This window comes from Coptis chinensis, chromosome 9, assembly GCF_015680905.1.
Source record: "Coptis chinensis isolate HL-2020 chromosome 9, ASM1568090v1, whole genome shotgun sequence".
NCBI lineage: Eukaryota > Viridiplantae > Streptophyta > Magnoliopsida > Ranunculales > Ranunculaceae > Coptis > Coptis chinensis.
The window spans coordinates 83,467,715-83,490,899 of record NC_141464.1 but is presented as its reverse complement, the minus strand read 5'-3'; the positions used below and the strand labels follow the sequence as shown (position 1 = coordinate 83,490,899).

At 36.6% G+C, this 23,185-nt stretch overlaps 4 protein-coding genes and 1 pseudogene across 8 annotated transcripts; 3 read left to right on the top strand and 2 right to left on the bottom strand.

Annotated features, from left to right (window-relative positions):
* Window positions 1-250: 250 nt before the first annotated feature.
* AGO2 (Argonaute family protein) lies at window positions 251-4,361 on the bottom strand. The gene is made up of 3 exons (XM_086582320.1): window positions 4,008-4,361; window positions 2,096-3,293; window positions 251-1,995 (listed from the first exon to the last, which is right to left on the bottom strand). The coding sequence occupies exons 1-3, from the start codon at window positions 4,189-4,191 to the stop codon at window positions 519-521; spliced, it is 2,859 nt and encodes a 952-aa protein (XP_086438446.1). The 5' UTR covers window positions 4,192-4,361; the 3' UTR covers window positions 251-518.
* Window positions 4,362-5,406: 1,045 nt separating this feature from the next.
* Window positions 5,407-10,308, bottom strand: LOC147478865 (putative E3 ubiquitin-protein ligase LIN-1). The gene is made up of 8 exons (XM_086586302.1): window positions 9,086-10,308; window positions 8,901-8,986; window positions 8,773-8,794; window positions 7,763-8,728; window positions 7,537-7,681; window positions 7,193-7,447; window positions 6,479-6,788; window positions 5,407-5,750 (listed from the first exon to the last, which is right to left on the bottom strand). The coding sequence occupies exons 1-8, from the start codon at window positions 10,114-10,116 to the stop codon at window positions 5,581-5,583; spliced, it is 2,985 nt and encodes a 994-aa protein (XP_086442428.1). The 5' UTR covers window positions 10,117-10,308; the 3' UTR covers window positions 5,407-5,580.
* Window positions 10,309-12,269: 1,961 nt separating this feature from the next.
* Window positions 12,270-14,723, top strand: LOC147478864 (patellin-4-like). Its single transcript, XM_086584534.1, is given in 6 exon segments — window positions 12,270-13,266; window positions 13,269-13,459; window positions 13,685-13,809; window positions 13,894-13,970; window positions 13,973-14,031; window positions 14,134-14,723. Coding segments are annotated over 6 exon segments (1,524 nt in total). The 5' UTR covers window positions 12,270-12,449; the 3' UTR covers window positions 14,389-14,723.
* A 1,016-nt stretch (window positions 14,724-15,739) lies between these two features.
* LOC147478863 (tetrahydroberberine oxidase pseudogene) lies at window positions 15,740-17,427 on the top strand (annotated as a pseudogene).
* Window positions 17,428-20,038: 2,611 nt separating this feature from the next.
* Window positions 20,039-22,958, top strand: LOC147478862 (RmlC-type cupin). 5 transcript variants are annotated; one of them, XM_086584662.1, is made up of 4 exons: window positions 20,039-20,458; window positions 21,542-21,681; window positions 22,504-22,728; window positions 22,817-22,958. In XM_086584662.1, exons 1-3 carry the CDS (start codon window positions 20,080-20,082, stop codon window positions 22,705-22,707), a joined length of 723 nt encoding a protein of 240 aa, XP_086440788.1. In that variant the 5' UTR covers window positions 20,039-20,079; the 3' UTR covers window positions 22,708-22,728; window positions 22,817-22,958. The 5 variants fall into 5 exon arrangements, with proteins under 5 accessions (XP_086440788.1, XP_086440787.1, XP_086440790.1 ...); XM_086584661.1 differs by having other exon boundaries at window positions 22,504-22,732; XM_086584664.1 differs by having other exon boundaries at window positions 20,040-20,458; window positions 21,557-21,681; window positions 22,504-22,732.
* Window positions 22,959-23,185: the final 227 nt, after the last annotated feature.

The window sequence follows — 23,185 nt, the reverse complement described above, 5'->3', positions numbered from 1 at the left end:
CTTGATATATAATTTATATTTATTTAAAATATAATAGTAAATATTAAATAAAAATATTACATAGACAAAATATCACAATATATCCTAAAATATCAATAATATTCTAAACATATCGCGATATTTACTTAATCATTTGTTGAATCTCTCGATATATATCATAATATATCAAGATATTTTGTAGTGAATCTTGGACTGATTCAATTACTGAATTTAGTCTACTTTGATCATCGACATAGAGTATGAAAAAGAAAAAGGAAAAATTGTAAAAATAGAGCTATAAATTGTTAAACTGATTAACAAGTTTCTCATTTGCTAAGTTACATTGACACGGATATAAAACGGACACAAAATGCATGACAACGAAATATAAAATATTGAAGTATATCACGTACAATATGTGTCCGTGTCCGAAATATTGGGCATGTCCGTGTAACATAGCTAGCTCATTTGTATATTTAAGATAATTTGGACTTGAGTGTATAACACTAATCTATTTCACCCCATACTTGGGATGTTATTTAAGAGAAGAACATAAGGTTTTCTAGGTCCGGATGCAGCTTGAAATATTTACTATCGAACACTGATGTAGATGAAAATGACGAGGATGATGATGATGGTGATGGTGATGTTGATGAAGATGATGAAGATACTGCCGACATTGGTGATGACTCCAACAGAGAGTCATGGTACAGGCGCCCTCTATAAGCGACGAGGTCAGCATAATATACTGGTGGAACCAATGACACTGGCTTGGTGCATCGAGCAAATGTGTAGCAGAGGTTGTATATGAGTCTCTGCATCTCATCTGAAGTAAACCCATGATCGTCGTATAGAACAGTATAATGAGTTGGTCTGCTTGTCCCTAGGCTACCAAAGTGAGTACAGATATAGAAATCGTAATCATGTGGATTCACAATCTTTGTATCCACTACGGTCCCAGGGAACACATTTCCATTGGGCGGCACTTCACGCACATTCTCAGGGAAGAGACGAGTTTGGTGTCGTTTCTGGGCTACCACAACTGTAATGGTTGGGAAGTATCCATCGGACTTGAATGCATTTTTCATACCTGTCAATTCTTCATTGAGAACCATGTCAAACTGATTGTCCCCAACCCCATCACGAAAAACTACAATCTTCTCTGGCCTGACCTTGTTTAGCCTAGAATACATATTGACAAGCTCCAAACAAATTTCTCCAAAATTTTGTATCTCCTCCTTTCGATGGTACTGAGGGCGAATACGAGCAGCATAGCGGTTTGCAGCTGGCCAATTTATGGTGGCGACAACAGCTGCAATTGATGGGCTTGATGTGTTCCAGGCGCCAGGATGGTTGACATCAGCCCCAATAAACATGACATGGCAGTCATCCTCCAGACGGGGTAGGCGATCAAAGAGTTCCATATTGCTGCCTCCTAATTTGGCATTGATCTTAAGAGCAAGGTTGGCAAGATATATGTCCTTACCAATGTTGGCATGGCTGACTAGACAGCACTGAGTCATGATCCCTATCTCGGTTTCACAGATCTTCTTGAGGTTCTTGTAACCTGGATCTCTTCTTGACATCACACATATTAGAATTTGTAATCTACCCTTGCCAGCTTGATCAGCACGTTGGTTAAGATGTTTGAGGAGATCACGGAGTGCAATAGTGTCTGAGAGCACATTCATATTAGATGGCTCGCAGAAAAGAGGCCTAGACATATGTATTCCTAGTCTGTAGCACCGACCCATGAGCTGTTGAATGAATCTATCAGCATTTAATTTGTTGTTGTAATCACATGAAGTGCAGTTAAGGATAGCCCAGCGCTCAATCTGCTTCCCATCTAAAACAGACCTGTTAATAAGGTTCCACTGACAGTCATCTCTTGGTGTGAACCTACTTGGTTTGCCGTTGGGATCACCAAGTTTCAAATCCGGAGGTCTGATAACACGCCCAACCACTTCCGTCATCTCTGTTTTTACTGAGAGTTGAAAGTTTTCGGCAATTTCCCCCCTGTAAAAGGACGATCAGTGTAAGGAAAAATAAATGGAGCCCTGACATAAGAAAGTTTCACAAAATTGAGATTAACAAGATGAGTGTTAGTGTTACATACCCACATGGTCCATTCTTTTCTTTAACAATGTTGCATATCACTTGCATTCTCTTTTGCGGTTTAGCCAAAGATTCACGTTTATAAGTCTGAGCTGCATCCCTAGGTAGATTTTCCTTCGGATACCTCTGCCCCTCCAACAACACACAAAACTCCATAGGTACATAGTTCATCTTCTTGTTCTTGCTAATATCCAAGCAGGGAAGAAGTTTGTACACAATATCCTTCTTATACTTGTCCCTGAAAAAATCCACAAGTCTCACTTCCTTGGGCCCAGAACTACCCTCAGCCTCCTCAAGCGTAAACCTTATGTCCCTCGAGATCTGTCTTGTAAGTCCCTCAACCCTATACAGTTGCTTGGTTCTCCTGTGAGTCACCGTCACTTTTAACCCTTTCAAAGCTTCCTCAATGTTCCTCCTGTCCCTGTGTTCCAGACTTCGTCCCGCAGCAAACTTGATCTTCAGATTTTCCTCCAGAAAATTGAGTACTGGAACTGGTTTTCTTACAGGAAGAAGCAAATAGTCTACACAAAGGACTAAACCTTGATATGTAGGCTTCAGGCTATGCTGAAACCCTCTAGAAGCAATGATGCCGCTACCAAGATCAACATCATTTTTACATTCTCTAGAATAGAAGCCCTGCCCAATTGACATAAAATGCCTGATTGCGTTCTCTTTCATGACCAAATCCATTCCCTGTAAGATCTCGCGGGGGATCGAAAGAAGGCTACCTTTTAAGTAGGCCTCCAACTTATGAAGCTCTAATTTCTTCACTAGCTTAATTGTGATTCCATATGAGCGCGCCCTAGATACCTCCACCTTGAATTTTCCACTGGGCAGTTCTACTGCACTAAAGATATTTCTTTCCCCATCATAGGCAGTCATTGACAACGGAAACTCTCTGGGATAATCAGAGAATAACTTGTCTCTGATAATACGCATTTCTGACTTGGACATTAGAAAATTTCTACCATTCTTTGGTTGCCCCTCCCGTTTAATGTCAACATCATATTGAAATATGGTCAGTTGGGGATCAAACTCCACAGAGAAGTGATTTACAAGAAGCCGGAGATGTCGAGTGGCAGATTTTCCACCGTTGTCAGGTCTTTTCATTGGAAGAATTTTGCTACTTGTAGCCAGTGATGATTTTGGCACCGTGGCTTGGGATAATGTCATCGATTGTAACTCTTCAGTCACAGGATCTGTGGATAAAATTAGAAGTTCTGATCACGCAAATTATAAATCAAACTTTGGAGAGAAAACAGGAATGAATTTTATTAAAAAACTGAGCTCCTTAAACTCTTACTATGGACATAATTTTACAAGTCCTAACTTATTTCGTATGTCAAATACTAAATAGAAAGGTTGAAAGAATGACAGTACTATCATTTTAAGTAAACTAAGCTGTAAAGCATCCCTAGTGTAATCAGCTTTATCATGTTACTTGTTTAAGAAAAGGAAGGAATGTCCAGTTTCTTGTCAGGGTAATCTAAGGATATAGCTTTCCAATGGGTAATTTCCTCACATTAGTATCAGATTCCTCTCTTTCCCAAATAAATCTACAATGAGATAATTCCATCAAAATTGACCTCACAAACGTTACAGCAGGGCGTCCACATCTCACCCTATGCATATACAAGTCCATGGAATTTGCAAAAAGAAGGCATAAATTAGACACAGCCCAATAGTAAATAGAGAGAGATCTTATCATCCATAAATTAAGAAAAACAAAACAACAACCACATTCCCTTTTACTAAAATAATCAAGCATAATACTAAACTCATTAATATAGTAAAGAAATTAAGAAGAAATTCTTTACCCAAAACATTCCACAAGCTTAAATGGAAAGGGAAAAAAACAGTCCTATTCAAACTTGTTAGTTTACATGAACACCAAGAATATGATTGACACTTACCAATAACAGGTTGGGGTTGATGTGGTTCAACTTGAACATACCGGGGAGTCTGCCGTGGTCCTCGCCCCCGACCACCACCACCACCACCACCACCCATAGTTCTCTGTCCCCAAAACTGATTCTGATTTGCATTTCCTCTCCCTCTACCTCTAGGATTATTGTTTCCTCTTGCATGGTTTTCCATTTTTTTGTGTGTGGTTTCAGAAAGTAACAATCTTTCTGGATTTATGAACACCAAGTTAACACTGTAACAGTCTTACCATACAAGGTAACTACTAAAAACTAGTACTTTGATTCCTAAAGGCTAAAGTCAGTCAAGGCGTGTGCAACAAGTTTTCAAAAACGAGTAGCATTAAATGACCAAAGCAATCCTTACACTTATACGTGCCCACTTTAGCAAGTCTTGCATACTGTACTTAGTTTAGACTTTAGAGGATGTTGATATATATTTATATATGGGACGTTTACAGGAAGACAAAAAGAGGACGTTTTACTTGATGTTTTGCGCACTGCTTTATAATGTGTGCATAGTCAGAATCGACAGTGTTTGAATTGGATTGTGGATTGGAAGAGGTAGAGGGAATATTAGGTACTGGGCGGAGATACTGATGGTGTGTGACTGCAAGTCCTATGCCTTTCTTTAAAGACTTGACTTTTCAGTGCCCATAATGTAATGAATTCATGACTCTAATTGGAGTTGAGAGTTTGTATATGCTGGCCATTACATAATCTTTTCTATCCTCCAATGATGCAGGGATTCTGTGTTTTAAATAATGTATTTTCACTAAAGATTTTTTCACTAACAATAGAGTATAAAAGGTTTGTTTCATAGTTCAGAGTTTTTTTTTTAAAGGAAACATATATATTTTTTTATTGTGGAAATATATTTTGTGAAAGTATGGTGAGAAGATGCATAACTGTATTGTTTGATTGCACAATGGAAAGTTTGGATTTTTTAAGTTTTCTTGAGGGCAAATGCCTTTTTTTGTTACTTTATTGCCCACAGGCCACAGTACCATACATCTGTTTCTAGTGGGGTGTTATTAATTTCAAAATACTTCTGTGCTGTTAGGGGATTTTGTATGCATATCATTCTTGGTTACTTGAGAAAAGATTCAACTCTTGAAAAATGTTGCGTATAGATGACCACTTTGCTCCTGAAAGAAAAGACTATTGTGTTTGGAGTTCACTTCTTATCATTCCCAGAGGTATAAATTAACCCTTTCTGTCAGTGTAAAAGGTCTCTAAGATTGCCTGACAAAGAGGTGATGCATGAAGCCGACTTGTTCATGGCCTCATTTTGAAGAAACCTCTCTCTGGAGACAATCAGGTGATGATTGCTCTGGTTGTGCAGTGGAACTTATGGCTCAACTGAAAACAGTGTTCAAACAATAAACTATGAAGAAAACTGGACATTCTCTCTCTATATATATATTCTGGTTCGGACAGATTTCCTAGTTTTTCTAACAAAATATACGTTTGTATAGGTAGGGTATTCTATACAAACTGTTCACAACTAACTTCTCTAAGCTTCAACTTATGTGACCAACTTTGATGAATACTTTATCTCCATTTATTTGAAGGTCTCTTTCTTATTGGGTACTATTTCTTCCTCAGCATACCAATGATTGGAGCCATTCATCGCAACTGAAAGAAGCTCTTCTGCTGTCCATGTCACCAAGGAAAGGTTGCGTAGAAGACTCACGAAATTCTTATCCAATTGGGCAAGCATAGACTGAGAACCTGTAAATTTTTCACAAAGGTACATTAGATGTTGATGGTGCAAAAAGGGGTCTTTATATATGTCTTTAAACTGGTATGAAAAAAAAACCATGCAAGCTGCAATCTATATAGATTTTTTGGCTCAGGAAGTTTAATATCTATTGACAAGCTGCATTATATTCTGAAGCACTGTTTCTGAAGATGATTATGGCGTCCTACATAAAACATAGTATTAAAAATGTCAAGATGAAGGGATCTTATTTTCTCCTTTTAGGCACAACAAGTTCTAGGAAATGTTTGTACATCTAGGATTCTAATTCACAGTTGTTTACATCAAGATAAGAGTTGCAGGCTCTGATAGTCTACTTACCCATATGGCCATATACACCCTCAATGCATTTAAAATTCTCATTTTGCATTTGTAATCTTCAGATTATATCAAGATGGCTGGTATCAATGCAGAGAACAGGGGAAACATATTGAAGTACGTTACTTAGTTCACTTGTCACGAAAGTTTCAAATGACGTAAAATGATGTTCCATCACCATGAATACATGGGCCACAAATTTTTTGATTCGGTGAGATAATTTTAGCTATCAACAACAACACACTGTTACCCATAAAAAATCAATAATCCAGTCAGTCTAATTTTTAATTGTCAATAGTTTTAAAGGGTTCATGTGGATGTTCTGATCACAAACAATATAAACAAAAAAATGAAAGCCATTAAAAAAGTTCCTGCTCCTTACCGGAATTCTTAAGGAGACTCAGCAGTGATAATGAAGCAAGCACCCTTTCCTCAAGTTGTCTGTCATAGTTCAAGGTTTCTAGCAACTGAGGCGCAAGAATTGAGCATGCCAGGGAGCGGAGACTTGCATCTTGGATGAAGTGCAGTGAGCTGCTCATCCAGGCAACGGTGATCAGGCTTGCACGGGCCAAACATGGGATACCATTTTCTATGGACCCTGACAGAGCTGTCAGTAACCTCTTGTTGCCATTCATGAGCAAAACCGTTGCTGCTTTCCTTATCCAATCTTCAGTTGCTTCTTCCTCTTCATTCTGATAATTTCAGATATACACACAATTATAGACTTAGTGTGCCATTGTTATTTCAGAAGGTCATTATTGCTGATAGTTTTATAGGTTTCAAGTTAATCATATACACTTTTACGATGCATGGACATCACCAAGCGTTTTGAATTCTAACGACCCTATCAAGTTATGGTGTATCAGTTCATATTAGTGCAATTAGATTTAATACATGTAAAGCTCACAATTTCTTCATTCTATTAGAAAGTCCAATTTGGATGCTTAACTTTTGAAATTTGATAATGAACTTCAAAATGTCTGCATTGTCATTGAAGGTGTATATGGTTGTTCCAGAAGATATATAAGAACTTTAAGAAGATCCAAAAACCAAAATATGAGTTATTAAGAACACCAAAATTTATTGAAATGCATACCAATCCCGTGATTTCATCAATAACTATATCCATGTCATCATTAAAAGAGTCCACCAAGTTTTCCTCATATCCTGCCTGCTTCAACAGCCAAGTTTCTACTGATGCCTTCCCCACATAGCTGAAACGCCCCCCTAAGAGCAAGAGAGCTCTTCCTGATTGCTCTTGCACCGTCTTATTGCAGTTCTTGCAATCCAAGGCTTCCACCATGGCGTCCAGAACTTCTTCTCTATACACACTAGACTGCAGATGATCACCCTGCATAATGATAGCTAATCAGTCAAGTGATTGTCTAAGAAGCTGGAAAAATTTAGACTAGAAAATAAGTTATAAATAATCAGACATACCAGAAGATCGAGCTGTAACAAGATGGCTGCAACTAATGGGCGTTCTTCAAGTGGAGCATGCTGGAGGCAGACCATTAAGATGTGCATTGTATTCAAGTATCCTCCATCAGTTTGCAGTCCATTCAAGAACTTGGTAACCTGCTTTCTGTTAAAAAGATGTGCTACAGATTAGATTATGACTACCACTCAGCAGATATCCTGAAGAAGGTTTGAAGAAGAAAAGTACCTATTAAGGCAAAGCAAATCGATTAGTAAGGAAATTGCAAACGTACTAGACTTCGTTTGGTTCTCAAGGACAAGGAGTTCAAGAATGGAAGACTTCTTTACATTGTTGGCTATGTAGTGTCGACAGCTCCCATCAGCTTGGATGCAAGAGGAAATAAACAACGCAGCACTACTCCTCTCATCACGACCACCTGTTTCAAGTTTTTGAACTAGTATACTCAGACCCCCAAGTGAAACAACCTTTCTAGCGTTCTCTATATTTATCTCCACCTCAAAACCTGTAAGCAGTTGTTCTAGTAAATAGAATGCTGCCACTTGAGGACTGCAACGAATGGTGAACAAGGTCTGTAATTGGTCCCCAAAGTGTAAAAGCCGGAGAACTAGTGGGACCCAATCCATTGATAGCATCTGCTTTGCCTCTGGCTTCAATAGGTAAAGCAACACAGATGACTTCAAAAATAGACCACTGTTTCTTAAAAGTCCCATGAAAATCTCAAGCTGCGGATCTGAATTAAGTATTATCTGCCTATTCACCTTGCTCCTTGATACCAATTCTGCTAGGATTGAGACAGCTAACTCCAGAACTTCATCATCCTTGGAAACGAACAATACCTCAAGCATACCCTCAATTACAGGAGCTTTGCATAACAAGGCAGCAACAGAAGGACCCCCATGGGAGTCCAACCAAGCTTTTGCAACCACACGGATCGAAATCTCGCAGTCGGTAAGGATGTCAGAGCTGCAAATAGTCGTAATCGCACTACTGAGATTACTTGAAGGAAGATTGTAATGGATAATTGGCTCCCTCACAATTACATTATTCTTATCAACATGACTGTTACAGACCAAGGCATTTGATGGTTTACTTTGGCATGACAATTTACGCCAATAGTCAGAAGTTTTGGTCTCCGGCCACAGTTCAGCCTTGGGGTTCTTGTAACTTTGGCTAGACGATTCGATACTCTGTCTAGGTCAAAAAACACCAATATTTTCAGAAATCATACTTTTTACATTAAAGCTATCTCATCAAAAACTAAAATATTTAAAAAAGAAGAGTTGCTCACATGTTTAGAACTGCTTAGATTGAAGTTATTTTCATTGAGTGTCAATTTCCCTCTCTTCCTTCAAATTGCAAGTACCATCTAAAATTCCACCTCTACTTCCATTTTCAAAATTCAAAGACTGTGATCGTGGTTCATAGTTTGGACCAAAAACAGTTTGGTATCTATATAGATAAACAAGTATCACATCACCATGAATCAAAAGTGGAATAAAAAGCAGACATTGATGGTACAAACATATTCAAAGTCAGTTATTTACTTACAGGTTTTTATTTATGGGGGATTGCATTCTAAAAGAGCCAGACGACCTTCTGAGCGAAAACCCCTTACTGGATACTGAAGGTAAAGACACTGAAGGTACCGGAGGAGCTTTAACAACACCAATCTTAAGCCACTCTTTATAGTAGAGAGCAAACTGCCTAGTACCCAAATCCATCTGATCATTATACGCTTTACTTATAACATTCAATCTTCTCTCATTGTCAACATAACGCGAGTTAGACGTGATTTCAACTTCTTGTACATACCAAACTTTGATATGAAGAAGATGTGGCAAAAAGAAACGCTCCCAAATCTCCGGTAACAAGTGTGTTCTTGCAATAAATGGCGAAACACAAAACACTTGAAGCAAATGCCTTGCGCATACACGGTCTTTTTTCTCAAATTTGGTTAAAATGGAAAGGTATAGCTCTGCACAAGCAGAGAGATTAGAGTTTGGCACTCCACAAGTAGTACCACTCTTCGAATTTGGTGAATTGAGTGAACCAACAATGTCTAAAAGCTTAATCGAATTCGACAATATCTTCAACTTCAAATCATTTTGTGTCACCAAATTTTCTGCTAATCTTTCAACATACTCCATACCCAATACTATTTTACCAATAACATCATCACCCTTAGAAGTAGTAGCTACTACTTTAGTTGATAAACATTCATAACATTTCTCTCTAATATTTTCTCTAAAACCATCATCTTTCATAAACCTCCCTATATAACCACTAAGTATAGAAATAACAGCTTTAACAGCAACTTCATCAATTTCTAGCTCATTCCTAGAAACCAAAATTTTCTCAGCTCTTAAACTCGTACCTTTAACTGATGAAAAAATAGAAGTAGATGACCCCTGTCTTGAAACACTCTTCTGTTTCGAAAAATCGAAACTTCTTCTATCATGACATATGTATATAGGCAAAGCTACTGATTTATCTGGTGTTATTCGAGTTTTCCACACTGGGTGTGTTTTTTTCCTACGTTCAAATCCTTCTTCAGATAGTAGTTGCTGTAAAGATGCCATGTTTGAGTAAAATGAAGATGGCTTTGGTAAGAAAGCTTCACAGACATTCTTTTGAGGACAAAGTGAAGCACAAAGAGATAAGAAAGAAGTTTAAAGGAAGAGAAAGACAGATAAATGGAGACAAGAACAAGGAGAGTGGTTGTTGTTTGCTTTGTTTTGTTCTTCTTCAAAAAAGAGACGTTTTTTCCATCAAAGAATGAGGAGTTTACTATTTTCATGAAAACGGTTAAATCTGTTAAAAATTTAACAAAATATCGTCATTTCGGTAAATATCGACACTACATTTGAACGGGCATATCGGTTAAATTAATTAGGAAGATTTATTTAGTAGTGTTCTATATTTAGTTAATTTTTTTGTTGCTAAATATATTTAGGCCTATATTAATCTCCTTCTTCTGTTTTTCTTAAGAGCTAAATTTTCTAGCAGCTACCAGGAATTACTTTAGGTATGCTCCTCTTCTCCCCCTTTATATTTAATTTAAATCTTTATTTGCTCTAGATTTGTATATACCATAAACGATTGTGGCTAGTAAGCTACTATAAGATGTATATATTTTTAGCGGAAAAGTAAAATAACATAAAAAAAGAATACGATGTACATAGGGCTAGTTCTCATAAAATATAAGAAAAAAGGGCTAGGGAGAGAAAAAAAATAAAATAAATTGAAAATGTATTCTGTAAAAATAATAGAAAGGAGCATTAAAGAAAAAAAAACTAGTGAATATGGACCACTCATACACACAAATTGAGAATGTATTGCATGACAAGATATTAGATCCATGCCCTTTTAGCCCTGCGCTTTAGCACTGTTTAATTTTGGAGGGGTTTCAAAATAAGTGTCAAATAACAAATACCAAGTCCCCAACTCCTAACTTCACCATTGTTCTTGTTTAATTAATAGTACTGTTATTATTAATATTTAAATTTATGATAACTTATTGGCAACTTTTTTTTTATAATGCTGTTTGGCCACACAATTAAAGAGTAAGTACAGTTTGATTTAGGCTAAAGATAATTTTCAATGATGTCAAGATGGTCGTTTTGATTTAATTCTGTCTAACAACCAAATCATTCTGTCTAAAACAAAACTAAATCATTATGTAGCCCAGTGGGCCTTGAAAGGTTTGTTAGGTGCTTAGGGCCTCCTCTAATTGATCTCTTGGACCTTGTTACATCTTTGTTAAGATCTCAATTATAAACCTAGAATGATCACAAGCGTATAACTTTTTTAAGCTTGTACCAATGACCATTATGAGGGGGAATTAGTGATACCCCACGTGGTTTAAAGATCGCTTTTGTGATACCCCACATTTGAAGGTCATTTGTGATATCTTTCTCATTTTCAACTTCCGTTAGTCTTCCATTAGTCAACAGTTCGACAAAAAAAAAAAAAAATAAAAAAAAAATCGACCTAATTAAATGGAGGTTATCAAAATACTCCTAGATTGTTTTCTTCTCAAACCATACTACCAAAATTTTAAAACAATTGCCAAATTATTTACAGTGAAATTATTAAATTTAAAACAATTACAACTTATTTAAAGTGAAATTATTAAATACATGTTCTTGTGTATTGGATTTAAAAATCTTGAAGTTAAATAGTCAGTTTAGTGGAGGTGTACTTTGGTAATCTCTACTATTTAATTAGGTTGATTTTTATTTTGATTTTTATTTTTGACCATTTGACTTGGTTAGCTAACTGTTGATTAACAGAAGACTACGCAAATGATCTTCAAATATAGGGGATATGGCAAAAGTGATCTTTAAATGTGGGGGATATCGCTAATTCCCCCTTATTATGAAGTTATAAACTGGTTCACCAAAGTCACCAATGACCATTGTAAACAGCCTATCTAGGAGACTACCCAAAAGATACCATTAAGATTTCAGATGCAAAATCTAAAATGTTTTACTCAACAATGGTGTGCATTGGTGCCTGGGTAGGATGTTATGAATTATGGTGGTTTCCAATGACAAAAATTTAGGACATAGAACTTGGAGTGTTGAAATGCATGTGGAATCTTTTTCCCACACTTTGATTTGAGACCACTCAACCAAGTTGATGGGTCCAAGGAATATTTTAACAGCTAACCAGTATGTGTTGGCAATTGTCATACAAAACCCTGTCTTCCAGCCTAGCAAAACCCACCAAACAAAAGAGAATCTAATGGGTTGTCTCAAAACAGTTCACTTGACCGTTGTTTGAAATATTCAAACCTTTGAAACTCAACCATCAAAATATAACCGTTGTAGGCAGCCACCAAATATAAACACTCAAAGCTGAGAAAACAGAGGAGCAAAAACAGGGAAGTTTTCATTTCAAATTATAATTCATGACTGCTGAACTGAAATCTGCAGATACCCAGATGCCTGAAACTTCTGTTAATGATTCCACCAAGGTGGTAGAGGTGAAGGATGTTGTTGTTGAGGGGGAAAAAGATGCTGGCTTGAAAAATGAAGCTGTGAAGGTGGAAGAGAAGAATGTTGAAGATGAGGTGGATGTAGAGAAGAAGAATGAAGAAGAAGTAGTAGTACCTTCGGTGCTGGCGGTTGAAAAGAGTTCTTCTTTTAAGGAAGAGAGTAGTATATTCTCTGATTTGAAAGAGTTTGAGAAGAAGGCCTTGAGTGAATTGAAAGAGAAGGTTGAAGAAGTGATTCTTGAGAATAAGATCTTTAAGAAGAAAGAAGTTGAAAAAGTGGAGAAGCCAAAGGAAGAAGAGAATGAGAAGCCAATAGAAGAAGAAGGTGGCGAAGAGAAGGAAAAGGTTGAAGAAGTGACCAAACCTATTGAAACTACAGAAGAGAAAGCTGATGAGGAGGTTATTGACAAGGAGATCTCCCTTTGGGGTGTGCCCTTGTTGCCTAGCAAATGTGCCGTGGGAACCGATGTTGTTCTCTTGAAGTTTTTGAGAGCTAGAGATTTCAAGGTGAATGAGGCTTTGGAAATGCTGATTAAAACCCTCCAATGGAGGAAAGAATACAAGAGTGATTCACTCTTGGATGAAGATATAAGCCTACCTCTTGATAGCGTCGCTTATATGGATGGTCTCGATCGGGAAGGACATCCTATTTGTTACAATGTTTATGGTGGATTTCAAAGTGATGATCTCTATCAGAAGACCTTTGGGACTGAGGAGCAGCGTGAACAGTTTTGAGGTGGAGGATCCAGTTGATGGAGAAGGGTATTCAGAAGCTTGATTTTAATCCAGGCGGCGTTTGTTCATTGCTCCAAATCAATGATCTTAAGAACACTCCAGGACCTTCAAAGAAGGAGTTTCGAGTTGCCACCAAGCAAGCTGTAGAACTTCTCCAGGATAACTATCCTGAATTCGTAGCAAGAAATGTAAGCATTTCATATCTCATTTTATTCACTTTCATATTGATTGATTGAAGTAGGCCACATGTTAGGTAAAATAAATTCTAGAGACATGATACTCAGAAAGTTAGAAGCCGTATATGACTTCGGAACATAGTTAGTCATATTCAATATTAGTAAGACACATAAGTTAATTCACTTTCACCTACAATTTGCAATGGAATTGATTGAGTTTTTCTATGGTGATTGTAGATATTCATCAATGTCCCTTTCTGGTACTATGCTTTCAATGCTTTATTATCTCCTTTTTTGACACAAAGGACCAAGAGCAAATTTTTCTTTGCCCGCCCAGCCAGCGTAACTGAAACCCTTCTCAAGTAAGTTGTTCTTCTTTTGATGTTCATGAATATGGAACAATTTTCAGTCCAAATTATTGAAACTGATTGGATGTTCTTTGACAGATATATTCCTGCTGGTGAAATCCCCACAAAATATGGTGGCTTTAAGAAGGATAAAAACGACAAGGAATTCTCTGATGAAAAATTTCAGAGCTTATTGTCAAGTCTGGATCAACGGAAACTATTGAAATTCCCATAGAGGTAGTACAACACATGGAAATGTATAAAATGAATATTGATATCCAGTTTGTTTAGTGACATATATGGAAATTTGTATGAAATTCTTATGTTATATTGTAACAGGTTGGAACCTATCTTGTTTGGGATCTCACTGTTTTGGGCTGGGAGGTGACCTACAAGGAAGAATTTGTTCCTAATGATGAAGGGTCCTATACCATTATTGTTAACAAGGCGAAAAAGAAGGGTTCAACTGCAGAAGCTGTCCGCAACACATTCAGCAATAACGAGCCTGGGAAGGTTGTGCTTACAATAGAGAATGGATCATTCAAAAAGAAGCGGGTCCTGTATCGATACAAAGTCATGCAGAGCTCTTCTTGAGCAGCCACAAAACTTATTTGATTCATTCCTTCCTAGTTCTAAGAGTGTGCATTATTCTTTTCAGTATTAGAATTATACAATTCATTTCATCCGTGTTTTATGTAGTTTTGAGCACTTTGAGTTATCATTGGATTTAGAGGTGAGACAGAAAAGAGAGACAGAAAGAGTCTTTCTTGTTTACTATTACATTTTTTTTAATATCCTTTGTTTTATTGCGTTTATTCTCTACTATAGAGTGAAAGAAAGTTTGTTCTATATTGCTGTTCAATTGTTATTTTGAAGCTTCGTCCAAGAAGTTTACTAAGTTATGAGAATGAAGTAAATTTGATCTTTCAGTTCTTTGCTGTGATTTCTTTTGGTTGGATAAATGGTTTTTCATTCTTAAAAATTTGTCCCAAGGAGTTGTTCCTCAGTTATTATGACTTGCGAAGTGGGGAATTTCCTGGTGCATATATATATGACAATGGTGCATATATAATCACAATGCAGCAATGCTCTGGCAATACCTTCCCACAAACTTACTTAATCAATTGTGCGTCTATCTTATAAATGGATCAATGGTTCCACGCGATATTCTTGAAAATTTTATTTTTCGTGTATAATAGGACCAATATCCTTGTACTTAGATCTAGTACTGCACCAGAAATCTTTGTAAAACACTTTTTTTTCTCAATCACGCTCTATTTAAAGATTAAATAAAGATCACAGCTATGATTGTGGAGAATCATTGACTAATATATACTTTATACTACAGCTATGATCGCAACTACTCTGCATTATATTAGATGGGACTCTTCGTGCTAATGAATTTCTGAAGCAATGTTGTATATCTTGGCCTTTTTGTCTTTTCATTGTATTAAATTGCAGTTACTTCTGTATTCATATTGCACAAAATTAAGTTGAATTGAAGTGAAATATATCCCATATCTTTCCATGTACAAATCTCAGGTAGCAGTACATTTCTTTGTTTGTAGAATGGAATCATCAACTCTTAGCAACGAAATTTTTGTCATTTACAATGCATAGAAAATCTTTGCGCACACAGCCACTTGGGGAGTTATGGTAATATGGTTGTACATCAGATCTCAGCCATAATTGGGGCATGGCTAGCTATAATGGCTTAATATTCTTAACATAAAGAGAATAAAATCAGACCCTGGACTAAGTTCGCCAGAATAACAAGGTCTTACATAACACATTTTCCAAGACATAGTGACAGGGCATTGGAGTTTCTATAATAAGTGGTAATTAAATTCATATTTATGGTGTTGGTTTCACGTTTGTGAACAGAAAGTTTCTTTATAAACTTACAAATTTGCAACAAAGCCAACTAAAATAAAAGTTTAGCGAAATGAGGTTACCACCATTTTCTTTAATCTTCCCACTAGTATCTCTTCTCTTTTCATTTTCTTTTGCAACACAAAATTTTGAATTTGTTCAATGCCTAGAATCCCAAAATGCTGACTTCTCCATCAGCAGCTCTAACATCCTATACACTCCACAGGCCTCTAGCTATTCATCTATTTTGCAAATTTCCATACAAAACCTTGTGTTCAATTCTTCGACAACCCTGAAGCCTACTTTTATCATCACTCCTTTAGATGAATCTCATGTCCAAGCAACAGTTATTTGCAGTAGTAAACATCAGCTGCAACTTAGAATTAGAAGCGGAGGCCATGACTATGAGGGTCTCTCTTACATTTCTAATGCACCATTTGTCTTAATTGATCTTGTAAATTTAAGAAAAGTTGATGTCAATTTGAGTGACAATACTGCGTGGGTTCAGGCAGGTGCAATCTTAGGTGAAGTTTATTATAGCATCTTTAACCAAAGTAAGGTGCATGGATTCCCTGCTGGTGTTTGTCCCACTATAGGTGTAGGTGGGCATATCAGTGGGGGTGGCCAGGGCACCTTGATGAGAAAATATGGTCTTGCAGCTGATAACGTCGTGGATGCCAAAATAGTAGATGCCAAAGGAAATATTCTGGATAGACGTTCACCCGCAGGGGAGGATCTCTTTTGGGCTATAAGAGGAGGTGGAGGAGGCAGTTTTGGGGTCATTCTGTCGTGGAAAATTACATTGGTTAAGGTTCCACCTCTTGTAACCATTTTCACTGCACGCAGAACATTGGAACAAGGTGCAGAAGAACTTGTTAATAGATGGCAACAAACTGCTGATAAGTTCCATGAAGATTTATTCATCAGAGTTATAATAAGTCGCGCTAATGATAGTAGAGGAGGTAAAACAGTTGGAGCTGCATTTAATTCATTGTTTCTTGGAACCATTAAAGAATTACTCCCTTTGATGACAAACAGTTTCCCTGAACTGGGTTTGAAGGCAGAAGAGTGTCGCGAAATGAGTTGGCTTGAGACCATCTTGTATTTCGACAATGGATACCCGAATGGTATATCTATCGACTCATTACTGAACAGAACTCGTTTGAATAAGCCATATTTCAAGGCTAAATCTGACTTCGTGAAGACACCAATTCCAATAACTGGATTAAAAGGGCTATCTGAATTGTTTTTAGACGACAACGCTGGGATTATGATCATGGATCCTTATGGAGGAAAGATGAGTAGCATCTCTAAATCAAAACTCCATTCCCTCATAGAAGAGGAACCTTGTACAATATCCAATATTTTGCGAGTTGGTATAAGGATGATCCTGAAGTAGCCAAAAACAAGACTGATTGGATAAAAAAGCTCTACACGTACATGACGCCTTATGTATCCAAGTTTCCCAGGAGTTCATATTTGAACTACAAGGATCTCGACTTGGGTAAAAACGTCAATGGTAATGCAAGCTACTCAGAAGCTATTCCTTGGGGAACTATGTACTTTGGTGATAATTTCGAGCGACTAGCTAAGGTAAAGGCCATTATTGATACAGACAACTTCTTCAGAGATGAGCAAAGTATACCTCCTTATAGTGCCGCATTTTAACAACACCTCTCGAATTGTGTTGAAGTACATTTTGCATTTTAATTTGTCACAATAAGTGGAATTTTTCCTTCACTTTTATTTTCCTTTTTTTTTTTTTTTTTTTTTTTTTCGCTAATCACCCATCACATTAAAATTTAAACTTGAGTGAGATCACAATCTAGAGTTGCAATACACTTTGGAAGAGGCTCCATGTCTTGATTCCAAATAGCCCACCTAGCACACCTAGCAAGTTCAGGAGCCTCCCCGTTAAATAACCTACTAATCCAATACATATGAACTATACTATGAGACATAACCTGATTAAGAGAAAGCTTTGAAGCTGTTACAATGGACTCTAATTGCCACTCTAGGTTCTCAAAAGTAGTAAAAGGCCGGGTGCCGGATTTGCTAGAGTTTGAATCACTCGTTGATTGTCTCCTTCAATGAGAAAGCAACTTGCAGGTAGAGTTCCAGCCAAGTGGATAGCAGTTTTAGCTGCCACAAACTCTGCTTCTTCATCACTTCGAACTTTGAAGGTTCGGAAGACTGCAACAACTGGCTTTCCTTCCATTGTCCAAGCTATCACTCCTTGCTGCACCTGCTCCTCTCCTCCCTTTCCTATCAAAAGAGGCATCAAACCGTATATTAATATAATCTTCATTAATAACTGGAAGCAATTCAACCATATTCAAAATATTAGTTAGTTAAGGTTAGAGATATGAATGGAATCATCTTCTTCTTTGTCAGCTTTATATGCTTCCAAGCATTTCTACCATATAGCCACTACTCCTCTTATGACACCCTCTTTGTTGAAGTTTGTATGTTCGAACTTATACAAGTTCCTTGTTTCTCAAATGTGATACATGACTATACAAACTAGAAGCCCTTTGGCTACTATATCCTCATTCTTGTTGTGACACCAATTGACAACCTTGTCGCAAACCACTGTCTTATGCTCCAATCGAGTATGCTTCAACTCTCAAGTTGATAGGGTTAGCGAACCACAAACACTTTGTCCAATCATAAGTCAGGAAGATATATACTGGTGTCTCGATTAATACAAGATTCACAGAAGGGGCAACTCATATTCCCTTCTATCTTTCTTTCTAGCACCCGATCTCCTGTAGTTAGAGTTTGCATATACATCTTCCAAATAAAGTGTTGTCATTTGCCAACCAATTTCAACTTCCAAATCTTATCTACAGTTTTCTTCTGATAAGAAAATGAATGTGTACTCCAATCTTCACCGAAGTAAAAGCTGAATGCAGATCTCACATAAAATAGGCCATTTGAAGAATGATTCCATACGAGCTTATCACTCTCTACATTAGTCCTAATTGTCAAGGTTTGAATGGAGGGAGTTTTTTGGGGTGGAAAAATATCATTCAACTTAGGTATATCCCATTGAGCACCGCCATCTAACATCAACTCAGCAACCCTAATGTTTTCCAAACCATTTGGCATAACCATATGGTCTTTGAGAACAATGGTTTTACCATTTATCTGTAGTCGGGGTCTTTGAAGATTGAGATCTCAGTACCATGTCCAATCCTCCAAATCAAACATTTCTTGACCTCATCATAATACTTGTATACTCCTTTCCATAAGTATGAAGCGTTAGAGAGGCAAGTTCATGTTTTTGACCTAGCCACTTATTATCATATATATATGGCTTTAAAAGTTCTAGCCCAAAAAAGATGTAGTGTCAGTTGTAGTTCTTCAACAATGTTTAGCAAACAAAGCTTTATTCATATCACTAGCTTTTCTAAAGCCAAGACCCCCTAAGATTTGGGTTTGCAGAGTTTGTCCCATTGTATGGACCCCTTAGATAATATATAAAAACATGCCTTATCAATTTTGTCACAAATATTAACAGACAACGCATAGGTAGACATATCATATATAGGAGTTGCTTGAACAATAGATTGGATAAGAACTACTCTATCTGCTTGAGCTAGAGTCTTAGCTTTCCATCATTTGATTTTTTTTATGAATTTTATCAACCAGGTAATCAAAATCATCATTTTTTTTAAAATGACTATGGAAACATCGAGGTATTTGTCCCTTTTGTTAAATTATCTCATTTTCCAAAAATTTCTCAAAATCTTTTTATGTTAATTTAAAATACACATTCTTACTACAAAAGATGCTAGATTTATCAAAATTTATTTTTCTGCCCAGATACATCCACAATAATCTTTAAGAATAGTTTTCAAGTGCCCAACTTCATCCATAGAAGCTTTGGTAAAGATAATCAAGTTATCAGCATAATGAAAATTGAGCTCCGACTAGGGCAAGGCAAGTGCTCCAACTAGGGTTGTTAATGGATCGGTTTGGGTCCGATTATAGAAAATCCGAATCCAAACCGATAAGAAAATTTGGAACCCAAAACCGAACCAAACATATAAAAAAATTGAGAACCCAAACTCAAACCCAAACCCAAACTGATAAGATATATTACAAACCGAAATCGAACCGAATCAAAAACTATAAAATCAATTAATTTTAACCACAAAATTGATAAATATATAAAAAATTAATCATAAATATTACTAAAAGTAGCGGAGGACAAACCCAAAACTAAATTAATATCTTATTAGTTCGGGTGGCAATTTGATTGTGAATTTGTGATCACTCAAATTTCAAAATATCGACACCAATCATAATCCCGACCACTGACATTTCATCGGCATTTAAAAAATTCATGTATATCGCGACATTTTCTGGCATTCCGCAGTATGTGAACACAAACACAGAAACAAAAAAATGGCAAACCCTAGAAGAAGTTCATATTCCAACACACTACCATTAACAAACACTTCAGAAACAACATCCCAACAACAAGTATCACAGACCCCATCTCATTTTACAACTTCATTTATCCATTTCCTAAAAAGACCCCATGCATTTCCATTCCTTCTTTCTATATTCCTTCTTCTTGCTTGGCTCTTATTTAGATTCCAACACCTTAACAACAACAACCATTTCACAGCTTATCACTCAAATGGTATAAACAAATGGGAAAAAGCTAATGATGATGAGAATGCTAATGTTAGGAGGTTGAATAGTGATGGTGTTTTAAGTAGAGATAAGAGAGGGTGGATGTTTAACCCTGTTGTTGCTGCTAATGATGCTGGGCTTTATGGTATGTGTCTGTTTTTTTATTAGAGAAATTGTTCTTGTTTTAATATGCTTGTTTGTTTTATTAGTATATATAGGCTATTAGAACAAGTTCAATGGAAAGCTGCTAATTTTGGGCTACTAAAAGTGCCATGTAGGCCTTTTAGATTGCCCAGCCAAATTTGGCTATCCAAAAAAAAACCAAAAAGTGCTAAATGTCATAGTTTCTGCCGTCCGTCCATTATTTTTTTTCAGAAACTATGTTGTGCCGAACTTATTATAGGCTATTCCCCAATAGAAAAATCAAAAACCAACTTTTAATCCAGCCAAATTTGGCTACTCAAAATCAAAACCAACCCAATCGCGTTTTCTGTTTTGAAGTGCTAAATGATACAGACACGGCATAGTTTCTGCTGTCCGTCTCCCGAACTTATTATAGCAGCTGTTAGTGAAGGTCTTAATTTTTAAGACCTTCAAAATTTAAGACCCTTTTAACAGCCCCATTGGAATGACATTTTTGTGGTTGGAGTGTTATATTTGCCTTTAGCATCCCATATATCCCCCCATTGGACTTGCTCTTAGGAATAAGGTCCTCCAAATAGACTTAGATTTGCGTAATTGATTTTGGGTAGTGACTGGTGTACCACAACCCAGTTTTGATATATGAGGAGACGTGAAGTGAAAATGTTGCTGTTATTGAAGATATTGTTCAATGTTACTATTCAATATCAAACATCCTTTCATTTGAAAATTGTTTGGATCCCATGAACTTGATTCATGTTTTTGAGATCGACTTTATTTGGAGTTATATCTACTGTTCCAGCACTAGTTAGAATTACAATGGATAATTTTGACTTCATTTACAAGGTTTGGTATGATTTCAACATTGGCAACCAATTTACACAACTTCAGGTAGTAAAGGATGTTTTTTTGTCTTTACTGGTGAGGTAAATGGTAGACCTTATAGTCATTAAGGAAAATTATGTCTTCTGAAATTGATCCTGGTCTTCTTGTGAAATCAGTAACCATGTCTATATACAGTTTTATGTATGTGCACTGTCATCATTTTTCTGGAAAAGATTATATTATTCAGAGTTTCAAACATTAGATTGTTTTTCTGTAGGTGTGGCAGTATCTTGTGCATCAGTGCATGTCGGTCAAATCCGACCTGGTGGTGTGAGGGGAAATCACAGACACCATACGTGCAATGAAACATTTCTGATATGGGGTGCTGAAACAAAATTCAGGGTGAGTTTTCTTTCTCTTAAATAGAAGTTCATTTGACTAATATTGTGCTTTTGCATACCTATCAGGATCTAGTAGTAGATTAACAGTACATATTAGCTTATGGTATATAGTAAGAAGGACTATTAGATTGCGAGCCTTTTCTTTGCACTAGTACAACCCAAAACGAAATGTCTGAATGAATCAATACCCTGAAGTTAGTGAGTGTGATCTTTTATTTGCATTGAAGCTTTTAAGTGTCTGTTTGAAATATGTGGATCAATACTGAAGGAAAAGCAGGGAAAACAGAAAAAGTTTCTGAAATTCAAACTGTTTAAAAACATGTATGGAAGTGGAAAGGATGCTGTGAAACCATAAATAATTGCATTACATGCTTTATATGTACCATCTCCTTAATTCACATAAAATAGGGCATCAATTTTATTAGTTCCCATTAATTTCACACACCTTTGTTTGCTAAACTTCAATAAAGGTAGTTATGTTTACTGTTTAGTAATCAGAGTCAACATAAAGTCTTGAACTGATGGTGAGAAAAAAAGCTTCAGATCATCTAATATATGTCTGTTTGGATAATGTTAATATCCTCATAGGCTACGCTATAGGGCTTGAATTTCTTATACCTGCTGAAAAAGAAGACACAGATGTAGAGATTTCAAACGAAAATATGGGAAATGTTGGTACCTCTTTCAACCATATTCCTCGTCATTAAAATGCTAGCTTGTTTAACAGAAATGCTGTACTTTTGTGAATCCTTTATTGCATTTTGTAGGAGTTTTATGCTCGGTCGTCATTGATCACTTACACATGTTTAATGATTATGTACAGTTGGAGAATCCTAGGGTAGCTAAAGGTTATGCTGAAGTTTATATTGGTGCTGAAGAGGTTACCGTTTCATCTAGTCCAAGGGGAACAGCACACGCTCTGGTGAATGTGGATTCTCTAAGAACCACATACTTCATAGGATGCCAAGATAGCATCATAACTTACAATAGTTCTAACACGGATTTTAAGGTCTGGAAGGATCTTTAAATGTCACAATGCCATCTATACGTAGGTTTGTTTGCAGAATCTAAAACCTCAAATTGTTCATTTTGTCATTGTAGTGTAAGATTGCTTACCTTACCTTTCTGTTCTATAGATATTGGTGAGCAATAATGTACAGAAAAAGTTGCTCCCTCCTAGAGAGCCCGCTTGTGTTGAATTTTGAATGTGACTTTTCTATGGCGATATGAAACCACTGTCATATATTGTCGCTGATGTATAAATTTATGTTCAGAAGCTGTCTGATGTGCACTCTTGACATTCATACAAGTAACAGATTCAAATATGAAATGCTTTAGCATCGTTACTAATGTTACAGTGTAAAGCATCGTTACAGTGTAATTATTGGGAAACAACGTTGGCAAACAAATTAGGGAAACCTAGTTATTTGCCTTCAATTTATGAAGCCACTCAGCACCTGAAGGTGAATCGTTTTTGCCAGACCAGGTGCAAAACATCGGTCCTG